General features: G+C 38.5%; 1 protein-coding gene across 6 annotated transcripts in view; it reads right to left on the bottom strand.

Moving 5' to 3' along the window:
- Positions 1 to 265: 265 nt before the first annotated feature.
- The window catches only part of PCDH15 (protocadherin related 15), a 773,967-nt gene continuing 751,991 nt past the window's right edge, over positions 266 to 22,241 (bottom strand). For 3 of the 6 annotated variants that reach the window (XM_068688399.1, XM_068688401.1, XM_068688400.1), the window contains 7 exons: positions 21,641 to 21,751; positions 10,702 to 10,723; positions 9,322 to 9,360; positions 7,395 to 7,468; positions 6,528 to 6,660; positions 4,244 to 5,800; positions 1,158 to 1,283 (listed from right to left, as the gene is read on the bottom strand). In XM_068688399.1, the coding sequence (XP_068544500.1) occupies positions 4,256 to 5,800; positions 6,528 to 6,660; positions 7,395 to 7,468; positions 9,322 to 9,360; positions 10,702 to 10,723; positions 21,641 to 21,751 (1,924 nt within the window). In that variant the 3' untranslated portion in view covers positions 1,158 to 1,283; positions 4,244 to 4,255. Of the gene's footprint in view, positions 1,288 to 4,243; positions 5,801 to 6,527; positions 6,661 to 7,394; positions 7,469 to 9,321; positions 9,361 to 10,701; positions 10,724 to 21,640; positions 21,752 to 22,241 lie in introns of all 6 variants that reach the window. The other 3 variants (XM_068688403.1, XM_068688402.1, XM_068688405.1) reach the window with 2 other exon arrangements.

Genomic DNA, 22,241 nt, shown 5'->3' on the forward strand with positions numbered 1-22,241 from the left:
TTACAAAAGAAAATGAACAAACCACAGCAAGGTAACTCTGAATAAGATTAATTGCTCTACATTTCCTTCCTCTTTGCAATTTTATCTTATTTAATCTTCTATTCCACTTTCCTGTTTAACAATGCTACAGCCTTACAAACCCCAATTCCACTCTTACATTAGTTTGCTATTTCAGTATTGAGTGAGATTGTCTGTTGGAAAAAAATGGTGTATCACTATTGACTTTGGTATTGTTACTCAAATTTAAACCAGCAGATCTGCTCCATTGACTTTCATGGATTTATTTTTAATTTATTACTCTGAGTTCAGAATCAAGAGCTCTGGATATAAATCTTGAACATAAATAGACAATTTTCCAAATCTAAACAGTATAGCCACAAGTACCATTACAGGAAAAACAAGCTAGGCATGTATAGAACCGTCTGAAAAGTTAACCAAATGTTGCTGTGCAGTTATTAGTAGTTTACTATTTATTAAACAATAAATCAAGATAAAAAATCTAATTAACTTAAATGAAGTATTGTTTAGTGAAATGGGAGCCTGTCAAAACAGTTGTTGGGGGGGACAATTAATTGGTACAAATGTGAGTGCAAATTTTTTTTTAAACTTTAAAGCATGTAATTTGTAGTATACAACATATGTGCATGATACAAACTTCATACATTTTCTTCAGTGACAATAAAAAGCGCAGTTTATTATAAACTGAAGTAAAAATTAAAATAAAAAAAAAATCACAGTTTTGTCATTGGTATGTGAAGATTATTCCAAGGGCCCATCCAGAGCTCCTCTTCATCTGACTGTGTGTGTTCACTGTGTGACTCCAAGGGCTCTTTGACATCCTCGTTATCAACAACTGATTCCTGCTCTTCTGTGCTTTTCATTTTGGAGCCGCCTGGCTTTGCTACTATGTTTTCAGCCCCTATAGAGGAAGCAAATGAGACACTACAAGGCCTCGTGTTCATTTTATCACTAGAAGATGGTCCCTTTGACAATGTGTTCAGTGGGACATTCTCCTCATGTGTCACTGCAAGCTTGTCCAGTTTCTTGAATTGTTTCCCCAGCCTCACTGGAGATGTGACTTTTAAATTATTAGCAAGGCAAACACGACGGGTTCTGACAACAGAGCCATTCTGTGCAATGTAGATGTTACCGTTGACGTTGTTTTGAATATTGGGGTTATTAAGACGATTCCTCTGGCTGGAATCAGGAGCGCTGTCTTCTCCAGTGGAGCTGGTCTCATACTCTGGGTCAACTATCAACTTGATCCTTTTCTTTCTGGCCCACTGTTTAACGATAAACAGAAATGTTATTAAATCTCTGAATGATTTCTTGCAGCTTTTTGTGCTTTTTCCTATCTCATCTTTTATCTAGACATTTAGTGTGAAATTTTAACTTGGCATTTTGTACTATTCCTTTTAGATTGTACATTGGTATTTCCTAACTCTTCTGATTACCACTCTGTGCCACTACCACGTATGCCTATTGCTTAAACACACAATCAATTCAATCAATTCCTTGTACTTGAAAGTTACAAGGATAAACTCACTTTAGTTTGTGAACAGCCTCCTTTCACTTAAATGGTATAAAACAAGGTATAAAAGATATAAAGGTATAAAAAAAATATGTTTTTTTCAAGTAATGACAAATTCAGTGAGGGGTTGCTACAGATGCATTCAGCGGTGCTGCAATTACGTTGAAGTGCATATTCTTTTGAGAATTCTGGGCAAAGAGATGTTACTTCCTGAGAATTAACTTCTGTAAATTGCAGTATTAGTAAGCGAGACATATTTCAACAAAGCAATGTCTTGGTCTGTGTTACAAAAAGATTGGGAAATCAACTAGATTACTACCACTTTATAAGACAAACAGGAAGGCATTGGTGATGACAAAATTGTGTGATACTTCTAATACAATACTGTACAAAGGGGTAAATGCTGATGAAGGCCTTAGAAGTTTTTCTTCAGCGTATTACTGAATTGTAAATTCTGCACAGAAACGGCATTGAGAAAAGCTACTTTATATGCACACTATGTCCAGGAGAAAAATATCTCAGGACCTACACAAGGGAAACTCTCAGGCACGATGTTGGCAAAATTGGCTGGTTAGAAAGATTGATGTAAGGCTTTGTGCCAATTCCAATCTAGAGGAACCAATGGAGATGCTTTGCTATTAAATAAAAGATGGTGGAGAAATGAGACTTTTGATTTTATGTAACCTATACGCATTCTTAACAAGTTAATGCAAACAATTTCCATGTTGCAGGAACTTTGTACTAATATTGATTACAAAAAACCCATTACTTAATTTATGATTGATTTCTGGTGATACACTTAAACAAGCTACCATTGTTCTTGAATTAATAAAGCAAACGCTGTTGTTTCACTAAGGCAGCAGATACCATCACAGTTAAATCCCACTGCAATACATACACATGCACTTAAGAAAAGACAGTTTTTAGAGAAAGAATATCATGCCAGAGAGAAACGGGTGATGATAATTCTTAAGCTTTGAGAAGTTACACTTTATACAAATTACTTATAGGCCTATTCATTTGTTCCTGATAAAGACATAATTTTCTTCACACATACGTATTCAGGTGGATGAACAGACTAACTTGTTTAAATGGGATCTGTGGGAAAATATCATGTCAGCTACCATTTCGTGCTATATGGGAATACAAAAAGTGAGTCATCATAAACCCAGTTCTCATCTCAAATGGAATTCCAGACAGAAAATGAAAAGTTACTATCACGTTTTACAGCTCAGCATCCATTGCCCTTCCAAGGTAACTCCCCAGCAGGCTGAAGTATCATTATATAACATTATGAAGTATCATTATCAGTATCATTAAAATTCAAACATTTTTCTTGCTCCCTGTAATAGAGACTTCCCGGCAGAGCTTTGGTGCACATGCCCAAAGCCAAATTTGTACTAGCTCAAAAGTACTCATAAGACTAATCCAATACTGGCTCAAAGCTTTTATTTTATTTAAGCTTTCTATTGCTTATTTGGATAACTGGTTGAGAAACAATTCTCTGGCTTTTGATAAAAGGCAGATGAAGTACAGATAGATTGTGTGTATACAAAGCTTTCATACTTGGTGTGCTGGCAGCATGGATAAGAGCTCGGTGAAGCAGTAAATCATGCAGGGATTGTTTCTTATATGAAAACACAAAGATGACAACTTAAGTTGTAAATAACAGAAATCCTTCCTAGGCAATCATGCTCATTCTGAGCAGAAATGTACTATAAGATTTCTCTATTGAATGACATCAGATATCGCAGCACAGTGAATTTTAAAAGGTATAAATACCAACATACTGAACATAGTTAGCCAGCAATACTTTGCCATTATGCATCTCAATATTTTAATATATTCATTAAACACAAACAAAAAACAGCCCCCCCCAAAAAAATTCCAAACCACACACAGTAAAGTGGGAAAGGCAGAAGTTAGAAAATATACTTAATTTCCCCCTTCTTATTGAGTTCACATTGTACACCTACCTCTGCACTCCTGCCTTGTACATCAACAATACTTGCATCCCATAATCCAGAAGCAGTTTAATCTCAGTGCTGCTAGTAATATCCAGCAGTTTTGGGAATATTACTGTGCTGTAATTTTAGTTTTCCTCCCAGAAAATAGGGAGGAACAACAGAGAACTCAGGTGAAGTTTAACAAATGCTTATATGCTAGTGAAATGTGATGAAACCATTTATGACCTTTAAGTCATAAATATCTTCATCCTCATTCCTGTTCTCCACTGAATCCCTTCTGTTTTGCACCGTTTCCTTCCTGTAAGTGCTATTTTGTGACACAGACATAACCTGCCTGAGCACAGGGCTCTTAACAGGTTTGTGCCACCACGCTTATTGAGCTACCCATCACAGCTAATGCAAAATGCCATGTACTTTTGCATCACTATATACATAATGCCAAAGCATTAAATGTAAAAATTAGCACAGTCTCTTTAACTACATTACTGAAATTAGCAGAGAAAGAACAGTATTAAGTCCTTCTATATCCATCAGTAAGTATACCTGAGTAATCTTTCAGAGGAATTTTATTAGTTTGGTTTTCCATAGTTCTATCCTTAACGTAGCATAAAAGAATTAAATGCTGATGCAATAAGCTTTGCCTTTTTCTGTTTGGCTACCTCTAGTCAAGCATGAATTGTTTAGGAAAGACCACGCAGAAGGCACAGCAAACAAGATCACGCCTTATTGCAAAATCTCCACCTACTGTTGCTGTTTTTCAAAAGGACGTAGAATCACCAGCAGTCTCTGACTCCGTAATGGCAGTATTGAGGGTCTCATCTGACTGAGACTGACTGTGTTCCTGGGATATCTTTTCTATTTTCTTTCTCTTCATAATAGTGTCAGAACTTTGATTCCCAGTATCAGGGGAAGTAGCAGTTTTGCTAGAAGGGGCACTAGCTGTCCCTTCAGTACCTTTGGAACTAACACTGATTTCACTTTCTAGACAAGAAGATTCATTCTTACTGATAGCTTTCTCCTTGTCACTAGCATCTGTATCAACCTCTTCTGTGCTTTCATCCTCACTATCCTCACCATTAATTCCTGATATTCCTCTCTCGCCTTCTTTGTTAGCAACAGCTCTTGCGTTTGCAGATGTTTCAGAAACTGCGCTATTGTTTGTGTTATCTGCATCAGGACTTGCACCAACTTGGTCCGTATCTTCTTGTTCATCTTCTTCTGAAACCTCTTCTATCGTGTCTTTTATTTCAAGGCTGGCAGAGGAAGTTTTGCTCTTACAGCTGGATCCTGAAGCTTTCCTGTAGCTTGTACCTGATGCAGTAGAGCTGATGTTTGATTTCTGGCTGGATCGCCTCACTCTACCACGAGAGCTACCTCTCCTACTTTTTATACTTGACCTTTCAATGCTTCTTCTACTGCTGGACTCACTAGTCCCCGATTTGCTGAATGAACTTTGTGTAGATGAGCTCCTTGATAGGCTATCATCTTCATCACTATCAGACTCTTCCTCATCACCATCCTCTTCAGAAGAGTCCTCCTCTGATTCACTGCTGGAGCTGGATCCAGACTCATCATCTGAATCCCCCAAATCACCCCCAGTTTCCTCATCAGAGTCCACAGTACTTTCAGTGGCTTCATCTTGGTCCAGAGTTACTTTCAAATAGTCTTTATCTTCTGACTCCGAGCCAGAGCTACTACTCTTCACTGATGACTCATCTGAAGAGTATTTTCTTCTCTTCTTTTTCTTCTTCTCCTTCTCATAATCACTATCCTCATGTTCGCTCTCTGCTGTGATGCTTATTGAAACTCCTGATTTTGCTTCATCTCTTTCATATTCTTCCTCTTCTTTTCCTCTTGCATCTTGAAATTTTCTGGAGATGCTAATGCGTTTTAACACGTGATTTAGCTTTCTCATTGAAGGTCTGTCATCTGTTGATTTCTGGAAGTAACTTCCCCTGATAATCATGCTTTTCTCATCAACCACTTGGCGAGCTGACATCAACTTGGCATAACTGGAATCTTTCCTACTGGCTTTCACTTTCTGCAGAATCATTGGGAATATCTTTGCTTTCTTCCAAGGAGAACGAGCAGACTCAGCTCTTCCTACTGGTTTGTGAGCACTGACTGCTACACGACTTAAATGCATCACTGCTTTTAGTTTCCTTTTCCCCTGGCTGGTTCTATATACTCTTCCAGAGCCATACCTTAGATCCATCCCACCACCTAAAGGTCTACCTTCTATTTGAGCCCCTGCTCTCTGGCTTATACCTCTGCTTGAAGGACCTCTGATTTGACTCATTCCCTGCAAATTATGAAAATGGAACTTGATTACAATTTGAAATATAGGTATTACAAAAACTCATAGCCTAAGTCAGTAGGAACAAATGCAACATTTTTTCCCAGGATTAAAACTAACTTACTTGTTTTAGAATAGCTTTTTAACAAAGTTATGAGGAAGCTTTACTCGTAGAAGAGGCTGCAAGTCCACAACTACCTTGCCTTGGCAACAGGGAAAATACTGGTTCATAAATGTTCTCTATTCTCATTTAATAAAAACCCATGTGATGGATTAAGAGTCTGGTAATTCTGAATATTAAGTTTAAAAAATTAACATTTCTTCTGGCTGACACTGATATTTCAGAATTTCCTTACATTCAGTTGTAAACTTTATGTTAAATTAGTTTAGGTGACTATTTTTCTCACTGGAAAATCGCCCATTATAGGCTGAATATTAGTAACACTCCATTCAGTTAAGAACATAAAATGGAATTACCTAAGGCCATGTGTATTTTCACTGAAGTAGAAATCTACATTAAGGGAAAAACTAAGGTGCATATTAAAAGAAACTTTGCAATTCCTTTTCATTTCTGACACAAACTTTACTGGTCATCACAACAGCAAATGATTAGGATTGGAAGAGCTGCTTATTTGGTCTATATAGAGTATTCTAATTACAAAATCCATTTGATAAGGTTTACCAATGCTTCGACTTGTTGCAGAGACAGATTCAACACGCCAGAGATGCTTACCTCTTCTGCTGTTGATCCGTGTGGGCTGTAGTAGTAGCCACCATCATTCTCCACCACGACTTCTCCATACTCATCGTACATCCCCGAAGGAGACAGCAGTCTGCGGCGGCTCCCATACTGAGGCAGTTCATACCTGGCAAAACACCATCAGTTCTTTATAACATGCATCAATGTACTCGTGTGTGTCTCCATACATAGCTACAAATGTGCAAACTACAAACTATTGCAACTGGCCCAATGCCCATTACAACCGGAGGGAACCCCAGCTGCCAGGTTTCTGGGACCTCCTGGATGTAACAACCTTCTTTTCCAGGTACCTGAATTTTTATTTTTTTTTTTTAATTGAGGGATGAAAGAATAGATTCTCTAGGATCGGTTCTGGAGAATCCTTGCAAGCTTGTAAGAATAGCCAAAATCCCTAAGTGCTTGCAGTCAAACAGACTTTATCCAGACAAGGCAGGATGATATTTTTCTAGGTAAATGTAAAAACCCAGATGCTGGCTAGGAACTATGAGCAGAAAGTATCACTGAACTCAGGCCGGTGAGCCAAAAAAGGGGAGGAGATTATGTAAATTCATCTCCAAGACAGCAGATATATGCAAATAAAAAAGAATATAAAAATGGCATGATAAATGGGGTATGCACACTGTGGTGCAATAATTGGATTCCTGAAGAAGCAAGGAGTTACACGATGTCCCTCTAACTTTCAAGAAGTGAATTTTGGTGTCAGCATACTCATTAATGGATGCAAAGACTAAAGTAATCCTGAGGTGAAGGGAAGTCTACAGATTAGGCGCTGTAATAATAAACATCACCAACCTTGAAAAGCAGCATGTTTAGAAATACATAGGAAAAATGAAAATGTACCCATGCTCATAACTGTAGTAATCTTGTCCATAGTATTCCTGCCCTGGATCAATTCCAGACTCCATACTTAATTCCTGTTGAGAGAGAACACCAACTGACTGATTATAAAGACACAAAGAACAGTATCCAAGTGGAAAAAAAAAAAAAAAAAAAAGAAAAGGAAAAAAAGAAGAACTATAATAATTCAAAGAACACTGTCATCCATCAAGAACCACAATGAGAAATCAACACAAGCTTTAAATGACCCTCACCCTGGTGTATGTCCTGGGAGTGACTGTTCTAAGTCAGCTAAATGTAGGCGCTTGCTGGTGTGGGACACTGTCTCACTTACCCTGCATAAATCTCCCATCCACTCACTGCAAATACACTTTGCTTATTCAGGGAATCACATTGGGTCTAAAAGATTTGAAACAGAAAGTATTGTGTTTATAAGCAAGAACTGTCTTTGCACTTCACTGCAGCGTACTAATACTTCCATTAACTTGGCAGGCCAACTGCTTAGTTCATCTCCAGGTACAATCATCGATTATCAGTTGACCAATTATCTGAAAAAATAGATCATGCTTGAATAGCAAGGAAATTATTCTCTCTGTGAGTCTGGACATGAAGCTAGGATAGCTTTCCGTCTGTGTGATGAAGCACATGGGAGCAACTTAAAGATGCTCAAGGGCAAAATCACAGAATAATTTAGGTTGGAAAAGACCCTTAACATCTTCAAGTCCAACCATCAGCCTGACACAACCAAGTCCACCATTAAGCCATGTCCCTAAATTCCACATCCACACATCTCTTAAATGCCTCCAGGCATGGCCACTCCACCACTTCCCTGGGCAGGCTATTCCAATGGCTGACTGTGCTCTCTGTGAAGAAATTCTTCCTGATATCCAATCTAAACCTCCCCTGCCACAACTTAAGGCCATTTCCTCCTGCCCTAACATTTGTCAGCCAAGACGAGAAAGACACCCACCTTACTACTCCCTCCTTTCAGGTAGTTGTAGAGAGCAATGAGATATCTCCTCAGCCTCCTTTTCTCCGGACTAAACAACCTCTGGTCCCTCACCTGCTTCTCATGTGTCCTATTTTCTAGTCCATTCACCAACTTCGTTGCTCTTCTCTCTAGGCATCACAGCAACTCACCATCTTCCTTGTAGTGAGGGCACAAATCTGAGCACAACACTACTGGTGCAGACTCACCAGTGCCATGTACAAGGGACAATCACTTCCCCATTCCTGCTAGCCATGCTATTTCTGATACAAGCCAGGATGCCACTGGCCTTCTTGGCCACCTGGGCACACTGCTGATTCATGTACAGCACCTGTGGACCAGCACCCTCAGGCCCTTTTCCTCTGGGCAGCTTTCCAGCCACTCTTCCTCAGACCTGTAGCACACTGTGGGGTTGTTAGGACCCCAGCACAGCACCTGGCACTCAGCCTTGTTGAATGCCGTACAACTGGATGCAGCCATCAGTCCAGAATATCCAGATCCCTCTGCAGAGCCTTCCTAGCCTCAAGCAGATCAACACAGAACTTGGTGTCATCTGCAAACTTATCCCCTCATCAAGATGGTTGACAAAAATATTAAACAAAGCTGGCCCCAATATGGAGACCTGGGGAACACCACTTGTGACTGGCCACCAACCAGATTTGTGTCCATTCATGACTACCCTTTGGGCCCAGCCATCCAGCCAGTTCTTCATCCAGTGAACAGGATATTCATCCAAGCCATGAGCAGCCAAAATAACAAGAGACAATAAATTCCAGGTATTTAAAAACTACATAAATGGATTAACAAGCATTAGAACTTTCCTTTTCATCTAAGACAGTCAGGAAAAAAAATTACTCAGCAAAGATGAGTTTTGATTAGGAAATAATGTAAAAGCCGTTTTAAACTGTTATTGAACAATTAAGACATGAAAAATACTGGTACCTCTGGTCTAAGAAGAGAAGGTCTCAGCAACTGCTGTTGCTACAGAAGAAAATTAGAAAGGTGTTAATTAGGCAGTAACAATTAAAACACAAGTCATTTGTGTCAGAATTAAGATTGGAAAGAAATCTTAACAACACAGGTCCTTTAGAGTCTTTCATATGGCAATCACCTGGGTGCTTCCATATTCACAGAGAAGGAGAAAACTGCTAAGCACCTACTCTTGTATTATCACTTTATAGTCTGAAATCAACTTTCCAGTTTATGTGGTGATTCTCTAATTATTTAGCTCAAGGAATTTTATCAGAGCCCAATAGAATTATTCTGTTGTGTGTGCTGTAGGAAGCAGGGAAACAACAGCAAACAAAAATTCCCCACAATGGGTAGAAAACAAACCTATGGGTTTGTAGAAAAGCCTCTAATTCAGCTACTAAAAACCTGAAGTACCTTGACTTCTACCCCAAGCTTCTGCTGCAGTACCATCACTTCAGTCCTCTATCTGTATTTCTGTACTTCTGTAGCTTTTAACTGAATGGTGCATCATAGTTAAACACAGGTCATTTTCAGCAGTCGCTTTGTTATTTAGTCTGCACCTCCAGATTTCTGTAAATGACTTAGACTAATATGCATTAATTTGCAGTTTTGTAAATTAGGATCAGATTTATTCAGGGAGATCAATACTGTTATCTGAATACTCCTCTCAAAATTTGGTGGCACTATTTCAGCCCAAAACCAAACCCTGGGAGACGGGGAAGCTCTGTAGCTGAATTGTGAGACATAAATCAGCTCTGCAAATCAGGAGGCCAAATCACAGCACAACAAAGTACTGAATAAGGAGCAGTAGCCTCCAGAAGCTCATCCTAAGACTAATAAAAATGATGAAGCACTCATGAGTAAATACCAACCTTTATGATAGAAACGCTATCTGTCAGATGTCAGAGAACTTTGTCATTATTCAATCAGTTCATTTAGATTTAGATTTAGATTCTGGAGAAAATTCTTCATGTAACTCATTGCTGGAAGAAAGACACTGCAGGGACAGGCCACAGTGGGTTAAAGAAAATGTCTGTACTGAGCCCGTGACAGCGGGCAGCAGCAGATGATTAGATCTGCCGTAGTAAAACACAGCAAGCAATGGAAGCAATGCCCTACGGAACTGTTTGGCAGGCTGTCAAGCAGCAGTCTCCTGGCCTGGAGGTTACATTTGTGCCACGATGGTTCCAAGCTACCACTGAAAAGGACAGCTCGTGAATACATACACGCTTTTTGAACCACGTTGTATTTACGGTCTCTAAAATAGCCATTGTTTCATAACACAGGTTTGAATGGAAAAAGTTTGCTGATATAATTAGTAATTTAAATGTAACTAGGGAACAGCCTTACCTCTTGCTGTGCATATCCTCGCCTTGAAGTCAGAAAAAGAAAAAAAAAAAGTATTAGTATACTTCTGCTAGACTGCATAAGATGCATATTGCCATTCTTTCTGGAGAGATGAAAAGAAAATGCGATTACTAGCAAGAAAAGAAATACATATCTACAATATAAAATATGTTTTTCTTTAGATTTGCTCTGCACATACAAATTATTGCATGAGAAAGGCCAGTGAGTCTTTGGGATCTTTTCTTGCTTTAGCTTGCAAATGAATGAGAAGAAATCCCCAATCCCCACAAGCCAGAGAGCCAGTGCACCCAGTGCAACACAGCAAAGGGGAGCAGGGTAAATGCTGTGCTTGGTTTTTCCTTTCTCTCTCCAAGACAGGCCCTGCCAAGTCACCTTCTCTGTTGTCTCAGACCTACAAACACCATCTACAGAGACTCTGTTATTTCACCTGAGTGTTTAAGCAGTGAACAGTTTCTCTACTGCTTCTGGACTTTCGTTATCCACAATGGACTTGCTAGAAATTGGCCTGAAGCTTCTATTAGTAATTTAACACATTATTATTAAAATTACACATTTCCTAACACTTGCTCAGCAGAGGGGAGTTACATTATTTTAGCTATCTATGATTATTTTGCCACAGGCTTTGTACTGTTGATCTCGTTGGATTTTTGTTGTTGTTGTTGTTGTTTTAATTCATTTTCTTGGAGCCATTCGCATTGCATGACAAATGCACTTACATCTATCAAGGTCTGCATTTTCACATTTTGTGCCAGAAGATTATAATGGTTTATACAAAGATAGCAAACAGCAATTTGGTATTATTATTAAGGATAGGCATGGAATTTTTTAATTTTATTTTTAAGAAGGGAAGAATAAATGCTCAGAAGTATGCTGAGCTTAACCTACTATGCAGACGGCAGTCTAGGGAAATTCATTAATTACACTTGAGTAAACAATAAAGAACAGAGTACAAGTCCTTATTATTCTTTACTATCATCATCTCTAAAATTTTCTATTAATATTCAACACATGGAATTGATTATCAGAATTACATTAAAGCTGTTGCCCATATAATATGAAACTAATGAACAACTGAAATGAAGATTTATCATCACAAGACAATATGTGACTTTTCAAAGCCCACTTGAGCAACACTGTATTTAGTTTCCCTATCGCCTACAGCAATCTTCAGAAAAAGAAGGTCTTGTATTGCAGAGAGGATAAGTAAGCCTATTAATCTTAATTGTTCTTGAGTAGTCACTGCATCACAGATTAAAATCGTACTATAAAGAATTCTAATTGAATTTGGAATTCAACTTTCTTAAAAATAGCACCACATTGTGTTTAGAGATGCATATACTTTTCTTACAGTTTTGTGTGGTCACGATTAGAAGAAAAAATAGCTCGACAAAAAATGTCCATTCACTCAATACAGCACAAGGATCTCTATTCTGAGAAAAAGCCAAAGGTCAAAACAACATCATTTGTTTCCAGGAAGGAACTTAAAGCTCTCCACTGAGGGAGGAATTGCTTCTGGATAGACATTAGCAGCTAGACTTCACTGCAGTCCGACAGAAATCTTCAATGGAAAAATGGAAAGCAAGAACATAATGCCTATGATGATGTAGGATAATATGGCACCTACTTACACACTCTTGGTGCTAACATGACAGATGAAACAAGAATGAATTTACATGTACAAACACTGGCAACCTTCGCAGGACTGTGCTGCTAACATGAGTTAAAGAACTGCAATTTGCCTAAAAAAAACAATTTTCCCAGTTACTGGCATCCCACCAGGCATTTGCTATTTCATATTTTTTATCTGTTTTCACATTAAAAGTGTAAGAATCATAAAATCCAAATACTACAGATACTACTCAGTGGAGACAACTGCTTATCAGTTTGCCCCAACTCTTGAAATGGAGGTTTCCTGCAGTTCATAACTAGAATCTAAAGAGAACAAGAACCTGGAGGGGAGATGAGATGATTACTGCTTCATTTCAGCTTTGCAGATAGTTCAAAGGCAAGAAGAGTTCTCCACAGATGCAATCTCTGCTCCTGCTCAGGACTCAACCCAGTCAAGCTTCTGATAAAAGGACCAGGGCTATATCCAGGGTCGCATCTGACAGTAATAAAATAAATTGGACAACCCAGACAACCCAAGGAGGGGTCAATAAGCTTGTATACAGTCAACATTTTGCCAAGTAGTGTATTGGTTGTCATACTTCCTAGTGCTGCAGAGCTCTAGTAGCACCCAGATATTTCAATGGGACAGAACCTCCCTAGAGTAGGTTAAAATACATGCTGTTGGTATAGTTTATTTCCCAGTCTAATCAATTTTTATTTCTTAATAAGGGCTGTTCAAGAAATGAACTAAAGAACAAAGGTTGCATTAATTACAGTCAAAAATAAATTAGGTTTCATAAACCCTCCAACTTAATAAGGGTTTAAAGAATTAGAAAAGGTAGGTGCTCCTCATTAGTGAAGAGCTGATTACCACGACCCCCACAGACTCTTCTGAGTGATTGGATGAAATATTTAAAATGGAGTTTTTGTGTGACGTCCAACCTTTCTACCTAAGGAATGCTACAGATAATTGTAGCTGAATAAAACCTTTGAAGTTTATCTTCTGAATTACTAAACACCTGCAACTCTACTGTATGACACTATACACTGCAAACTTATTTTGTATTTGTCTAGTATTTTACTAGTGATATAGAGAGCTACACAAAAGCATCTGTTACGCTTAGCACAGTAACTTCTCATGCTCATCTGTGCACACTTTCAATTGTCCCCCTGCCTCCACACCTGGACCACAAGAAGTACACAGAAGAAGGCACACATGTAAGCCATCTTCCAATTCTGGATCTTAAATCTTAAACGTTTGTCTAATAGCGCTAATCTTTGACAGTTTGCTGCTGGTGCTGCAGTTGCGCCACTCAGAGCTATTTAGTATGATGGGCAGCTAATCTACCTGTGTGAATCTCAAATTATATTGACTCTTACAGTAAAAATGCTGTAATGGATAATCATTCCCTGAACATGTTTGGGTACAGTTCCTAATCGTTACCTGTCTTGGAACTAAAATCTAGCACAAGAAGAGTGCAGGACTTCATTTTGCATAGAAAAATTCTAATACATCAGCAAAACTTGCATGATGGAGATCATGAAGTTTGGCTCTGAGGAAAAAAAGACAAACTACCTTCAGCAGTTTCCGACTGAAGCATCCATACATGTCCTAACCGCAGATTTAAAAAAAAAAAAAAAAAAGAGAGAAAAAGCCAAGCACCACAGAAATGCTGAGTATCTCCAGACATTCTGATAAATAAGTACCTTTTTGCTCATAATTATGTTTGATATTGAACTGAATTTTAGTTTTTCTTCATTCTGTAATATATGCCTTTACCACTGCTTTAAAAAATATTCATTTTAAACATGAATATTCTTCATTTTGGCAAAGAACTAAATGAAACTTGCAGGTTGAATCAAACTAACATTCTCTTAAATGCCAAAATGCTTTTACTTACCATTTGTTTCAAAGGACAAACTAATTGACATAGTTAATGCAAAGGTCTGATTTAGATAACTGTGAGCAAAAAAGCCAGTAAGTAAATCCATATTACATGGATTTTTACAAGTACTTATAAACCATTCACTTAGTGACACTAATCAGAATGACTTTATTACATTTTAAGATAAGCAAGATGTATTAACTGAAGTTCATGGCAAATTAGCATGAAAGTTAGAGAGACGACATCAACATGAACATGCAAAATAAAAAAAAAAATGCTTTGTACATTAAATCATTTACAAAATAAAAACTTTAAACATGCAGTTACAATATATATATAAAAAAGCAATAGAAGGCATGTAAGTGACATGAGGGAAAACAGACGGGTTTACTGACAAATCTACAGAAAAACCTTCTTCTGACTTAAGAGATGCAAATGTGAGCTGAAAGCAAGCAAGCCAGCATAACAGAGCACTGCATCATCTCCCACGCAATAAAAAGATGAATTTCTGTAATAATGCTGGCTCACTGTGCTGAGCCTGCTTACTATCAGCACTTGCTTTCTTTGACATCCAATATTTGACAGCAAGATTCCTCCCAGGTGGGCAAAGCAAGAGATTCCCATTACAGACGCAGAAGAATTGTTCTGCTTGGTGGTATTAGCTACAGTGAAGGCTGCTTATCATAACGCAGGATCAAGCCCTCTGTCACCTATGACTGATCCTTGGGTACAAATAGACAGTTTTCCCCAAGCAGTTCTGGTAGAAAAAGACTAAGAACCAATGCCATAGCGCAGTACAACATAGTGTTGAGAGAACCACTTGTAAAATCATACATTACAAATTTCTGAGGAAACAGGTAAGACAAAGTCTCAATTTTGGGATTAGGACTCAGTAGTGATATACAGCGGAGAAAAGGAAAAAGTCTGAATTTCTGGAGAGTCTGAGGCAGATACCATGTGCTGCATTAGAGTCATCTCACTCAAAATGTAACATGCAGAAAACATCCAACCGAAAACATTACAGTGCTGTCGACTGGGATGGAAAGCGTTTCTCAAGCTCCTCCACAACACAGCTCAAGCCGCCATTCTGCTGGTTGTGCTCAGCCACTGCCTCTGGATTTGGCAGCTCTGGTGTTGCAACCGGTTTGAGCTTAGAAATGTGCTTGGGCAGAACGTGGTTTTTGTCTATTTGGCTGTACATGTTGGCCACGGACTTTTCAATTGCTGCTAAATTCTGAATGTTTTTAAGAATACCTTTCAGCTCCCTACGGGGAGGTGGCTCTGGCACTGGGGCCGGTGGCAGTACAGCTGGCTGTTTGGCAGGGGGTTTTGAATGCTTTGCAGGGGAGAGGTGCTGGGTGCTAAGAAGACATGAAGAAAGAGACACGGGGGGCAGAGCTGGAGGATGTGGTGGCAACAGAGGAGGGGATGGAGGTGGAGGTGGCAGCAGTGGAGGTGGGGGTGGGGGTATTTTAGGTGGATCTGGAATGCTTTCTGCAACTTCTCCTTTGGTTTGAGGAGCTAGAAAACTTTGGCAAACTGATTTCTTTATCCTAAAAGACGGAGGAGTTGGCTTCCGAGTTGGTGGAGGAGAAAGTTCTTCAGGATAGTCGTGGTGAGTGATGATTACAGAGGGGACCGTGGAAGGCTCAGGCTCAACTACTTCAGCACAAGGTGTTGGAGAGGACAGAGGAGAAGAGCGAAGGCAAGGAGAAGCAACCACACTTTTAGGAGACTGCTCTAGCACGTTCTCTCTTTCTTGGAAACAGCTGCTGTGTGTTGGCGAACGGAGGGATTTCACATCAGGAGATTTCACTTGCTTCATTTCCTGCAAGGCCTGCTGCTCAAATTGTCTTGCCTTCTCTTTTACAGTTAACTTGGGGCCACTTATTCTTTGAAATAGTGGACTGCTAAGATCATCTCTGCTAGGCTGATTTTCAGTTCCTTCATTCTCTGCTTTGAGTCTTTCCTGTTGCCACTGAATGGGGTCCATGATAACTGGCCTGCTCAGAGAACCAGGCACATGTCTTTTGGTAACGTGAGCTGGTACCGTCCACGCACGGTGACTGCCTCCCAAGGAGGCATCTCTCAAGACTAAGTGCATAGGAGAAAGAGTATCTAGGGCATCGCTTCTTTTCCGTAGTAACCCAGCAGCAGCGGGACTCTGAGTGAAACCTTCCACATACAATGGGTTTTGAGTAGTTAATGGGTTCTCATCAGATAAAAAAGTAATGTTACTTGAAGATTTGGGGAGATTATTGTTCAATGATCCATTGATATTAGATTGCTTGTGAGCCTCAATAGCACGGGAAGCAAAGCTGCTTATAACTCTCTGACGATCTCCTTCTTCTAAGACTGATTTTTTTCCCCTGCTTTGTTGGAAATGGTAGAGAAGAAAAAGACTTGAAAGAAAAGAAGATAATCACATGTAAGGAAACATGCATGGACATAGATTTTTATGAGAGAGAAAAAAAGAATTTGTGATATGAATCAGAGCCATAACAATACTTCCAGCAAACTACTACTACCCAACACACACACACACACAAGTCTACTAGACTACTGGGCAAGACATTTACTTTCACATATTCTTTAGGGGAGAATGACTTTAGGAGGAAGAGAAACTGTAAGATTTTAGCTACTCAGCAAGTTCAAAAATTGTTGACTTCTTCTTGAAAAGCGTAGATTTCAAAAGTATCAGGGTCAGTACTGTACCCTGTCTTCCAAGTGATACAAAAAATCAATATTACGTACTATTGTTATACAGTTTCCCTCTGAGATAATATGGAATCAATGTATGTATCCTGTTTGTATGTTTGTTTCCATCACTAACACAGCAGTGGCACTGTGCCATACAGCACACAGCCAACACAGGTTCACCTTAAAAATTCCTGTGAGTATTCCGTTTTATAATAATTGTGCATCAAACCTCTGCAATTCTATAAAAATGTGTACACTTAGGCAGCCTTTAAGTGTGCCTGCATTGCCTATTGAGGAGTGGCCACAGGTCAGCTGTAAAACTAGAACTGCTCTCCAAGCCAACAGTCAGCCTGAAACCATGGCCACAAGGGCAGTCAGAGGTGCCCCTGGCACACCTGAAGCTTGGAGCTGCAAGGTGCAGGCCAGTGGGAGAAGCCAGTCAGCTGAGATGCATGTTGCACTCTAATGATTCTGAGACTGATTTTCACAGGCATTAATTCTTGCATTTATGATTCATCTATCTAAAGCAGTATCTGTATGTGTACCGATTTCATCTCAGCATCATGTTAGCCAAGCGAAAATCCCCTGTAGTTAGATTACGTTAAACTTCTAGTCCAAAAGTAGGATATCTCACCATTTTCTGGAATTTACCTAGCACTTCTGAGTGACTCATTAACATACCTTGTTCAAGGACTTCTAATACCAAACTCTACTGAGCAGACTTTAAGATAATCAGAACTTTAAAACTCAGTATCCCCAAACTGCCTGCTAGAAAAGAGTGCCCTTAGATCCCTATTTTAAATAATGAGACTGAAAATAAACTTTTTCCCAACAACTGCGAAAAATTTAGGATATTGGCCAACTCCAGATACAGCTAAAAGTGAAGCAATTGATATTTTCAAGACTGCATCAAAATGCATTTCCATCAGTACCATACACAATTTTATTTTATTGTACCTAAACAGATCCCTGTCTAGTAGAGAGATGCAAGAAAACAGTCCTAAAAATGATGCCTACTCTAAAAGCTCTCTGTGAAATTGTCTGCAAGACAAGCTATAGGGAAGAATATGATGGTGTAAGGGGACATTATGGTAGAGTGGGGAGTAAAGGCAATATTAACATTACTGCTTTTGTGCAATTCAATTGGAACTTCACTGCCTTTGCCATTAGGTAAAGATACTTTGTGGCTACCCTACATTGAATGCCTCATTGAAAACTTTCCCCTTGCCTTAAGCAACTGCAGCTAAGATATAGAATGAGAGTAATGACATTTATACAAAAAATTACCACTAAAACTATTTTTAGAGTCTCTTGAACTTTTTTGAGTTTTCCAAAAATTTCTGAGTTAAAAATTCATATTTTTACGAAATTTGAGTCATATTCTTTTAATTTTTTGAAAAAAAAAAAGGAACGGTGGAAAAAAATAACAGTATTTTCCATTTTGACATGAATGTTGGAAGAAGCTGTATTAGACCTCTTGGACAGATTTCTCCATTATGCAGATATTTTTTATTTCCTTTTTTAATTATTAATATTTTTTGACACTCCCTCCACCCTTTTTTTATATATATTATAGATCTGAAAATAATACTCATTCTAAATTACTGGAAACTTAACCTCTAGTGGTTAAATTAGAAAAACTGGAAATGTAATTTAATGACTCATACGTAAAAATCCCCTGAATGTTCACAGTTAATACTAGAAGACATTTGCTTTTTTTTTTTCTTTTTTTTTTTTCTTGTTTTGGCTGGGAAATGACTCACAAAGAGAAACTACAGCCTCCCATTTGTCATAGGGACCCAGAAGAATCAAGTACCACTGTACAGCATACAGGGCTCACTGTCGCATTTGTAAACCCTCCCAGCAAAGCCACAGCGGGTTACATTAGTGAATAAACTCTTCCTCAGATACTACAGTTCTCCAAAAATCATTATGCCTTTGGGCAGAACATAACCATATACTGTAGATAACTGTTCTAGTGTAGAGTTGGTATGAAAAATAATTGGTTTCACACTAATAATAAACTAACTCTTCATTCTCAAGCAGCATACTTTAAGATTGGTCAAGCATCCTCCATCTATTTAGAGACGAGAGAAATAAATGATTCTGAACTTGAAGGACACCCTCCAGTAGAAAGCTCATGCAAGATGACATAACCTTTATGCTACTGGAATGGATTATTTCAAAAGCTTCTTAGCTCCTTTCTTGCTTCATATGAGCTCTCTCACAGATGAGGTTATCCTGAAATCTTCTGTGTATGTATGGGTATTTTAATCAATGAGAAACTTCAGCTCACCAGTATGAAGCCTATTTCTGTAAACTGAAAGATGAGTACCTGTCTAGCACGGAATTACAAATAGCTGACTAAAAAAAGATTTTGCTTCCATCCAATTCTAATATCGTAGGTCCATGACCAGAAAGCAAATCTCCTGTGTGCACGCTCAGGATTTTAAGGATTTTATTAATTCTTTTTCACCCTAGTATGACTATTTGGCCTCAGAAATAATACCATTCAAGTTCAGCAATCATACTTATCTCTACATCCTACAAAAGGATGCAGAGGAATACAAGTATTGAAACTTCACAGTAAATGTCTTTCCTGTACTTGATCAATGGACAAATAAAAGATGAATTTCAGATTGCAAGGTTTAATGGGAACTAAGGTAAGGAAAACTAGCATTTCTACTAGCTACGAATATTAAGACAATGAAATGAGCTTACTTACTGATGCCTATGTGTCCAGACAGAGAAAAATGAAAATTATGAGACAAGGTAGATTTAAAACTGAAGAGTTTAGTTTCATTTCATTTGCTATAAACACCAAATTAAGACACAAGACACAAGGCAGTACTGCAAATGAAAGATGACTGTCTCAGGACAACTACAGACAGGAAATTTTTTACTAAACTTCATGTCAAAATTTAATAAAAGGTATTTCCTAAAGAGTAATTTCCTACATTATACCAGTGCCTTGAAATCAAATAGTTGACAGAAAGAATGTGTAATTTGTACCTATTTTTATTGAATCATGTGTGGGTTGTTTGTTTTTTAATCCTAAGGGTATTCAATTAACTTTTAAGGATTGTTACTCATAGATATTTATCAGTTCCTTAACATAGCTGTATGCAAAGACATCTCGGAGAAAGTATTCTAAATATGGGATCTTTTTTTGGTGCTATTAAAAACTATTATTTATCAAAAAGAATATAAATCTAAGCTTAAATTTCAATTTTGCAAATCTATAAATTAGCAGATACATGTTTCAGTGCTAAAAAGTAATATAAAAATAATAATAATAATAAAAATCTTTGCAGGTATAATAACCCAGCATAATGAGGTTTGATCTGGGTTTAGCAGAAAGTATTCATTGGGGTACAAAGCACAAATTCATCCATTGGGACATCCAATTCCCACTGATAATCAGCTTTATATCACCGCCAGTAAAATCAGCAGAAGTCATTTGTTAGTTTCAGTAGGAATTTAGTAAATGCAAAAGAAATAGGAATTCTATCCAGCAGGGCATTTCACTACATGCATAAGTGTACAGATGTGATCCCATTTGGTTTGCAGTCAAAGTGCTCACATTCAAAGACGTGACTATATGCTATTGTCAGTTTTTTCCTCTCTTCCTGACCCAGAAATAACACTTCACAAAGGCAAAAGGTATAGGAGGAAATTCAGCAATTAGGAGAAGCTATTCTTGCTTCAAGTATAGCTCCTGTATCTACGTAAGAAAGCTCTGGCATCATTTCAAGCACGGAGCCTGCTCTCAGATGGCTAAGAGGTAAAGCAGCAGCGATAGGCATTGTCACACCTCCTTACCATTTAATAAACTCAATCACAGCACCTGTAACATTTCAACACTCTGAACAAAATAAATAACGACTGAAAATACAGAAGGTGGCAGTCCTCAGTGAAACCAGCAGCTCCATCTCCCTGCCTCCAAACATTATTATTGCTGTATTCTTCAGCGTTACCCATTTTTAAAATATAAACATTGATGAGTAAGTCTGGAAAGCTGATCAGCAGCACCCTCACCCCCACCCCCCCAGTACGGAACAAATATTAATTGGCTCTTCTCCACTGTAATGTTCTCATATTGAGAGTTAAATTGTTGTTGGAGTCCACACATTTCAGATTTACAAAGGCATGAAAAGATTTTGCATCTTTGCAATGTTATTATATTACAAGCATCTAACAGGTAATAGACATATCCATTGAACTGCCAGTCGTTTCTCTGCATTGATAGTTCCTTTATGTTTAAATTTAATTTTCAAAATGGTTTTAATTTTAAAACGACAACAAGAAAATTAAAAAAAAAAGAGGTTTTGGTGCAGCAATTTTATTAGATGTGTTTAGTGAGCAGCTTTGGAAAATGTTGGCCTGGATTTTTATAAAGGAGCCATCCTGGCTCCCCCTCTTTGCGAAGGCCTGCTGTAGGCTCTAGAAAAAACATCTGGTTATGCCTTGTATTTTGCCAAATAAAAACCTGTTAAAAATTCCCTTGTGCATTAAGAGAAATCCCCATTAGCAGGTTAAATTTTTGTCTCCTTACAGAGACCTTCTATTTATTTTCCAGATGTTGGAGAACCCCAAGCAGCTGGAGAAACATCCCTTCGTGAAGAAAAGCTTTTTTTGACATTGACTGCTGGAAGTGGTACCCCTGCAAAGTGAATCACGGCTTCGGTCACTATCAATTATATTGATGCATTGCAAGGAACACTTACATGGTGCTGTCGCCAAGCTCTTCATAGAGGTTGTTGGCAGTGGTGCTGGCTGGTTTGCCTGCTGGTAGGGCCATCTGGATTCTTGCAGTCTTTGCACACTCAGCCTGTCGCCTTCGGGAAGCCGTGCAGGGTGGAGAAATACACTCAAATTAGAAGCACTCTATACCCTAACATAATGAAAAGATTTCTATGCTTTTTCCTGCAGTTTACAAAACATTCCTGCCTCTCATCCTCAATGAGAAGGAGTAACGTGAGAATTTTTACCCATCTTTTGCACCTCCCCATTACTTGTTCTTTCTTAGGGGAATCTCAGCACCCACCCTGGACGGACACCTCCTGAGCCCAGCACTGCCACTTTGCAGCAAGCACTTCCAGGCAATGATGCACACGCTAGCTCTGACACTGCTCTCGTTAGCAGGTTTATTATACTGGCTGCCCAGGGATAATGACAGAGAGTAAGCTCCTTTGACTATTTTATTCAAATGCCAAGATACTATAATTTTAAATATAAAAAACTCTGACAAAGTTTAATTCATCACTTACAATTCATTTCTCATTACAGTTGACTGCTAAATTTGAGTCTCAACATTTTTCCTAAGAT

The sequence above is a fragment of the Anas acuta genome, chromosome 7 (genome assembly GCF_963932015.1).
Source record: "Anas acuta chromosome 7, bAnaAcu1.1, whole genome shotgun sequence".
Classification (NCBI taxonomy): Eukaryota; Metazoa; Chordata; class Aves; order Anseriformes; family Anatidae; genus Anas; species Anas acuta.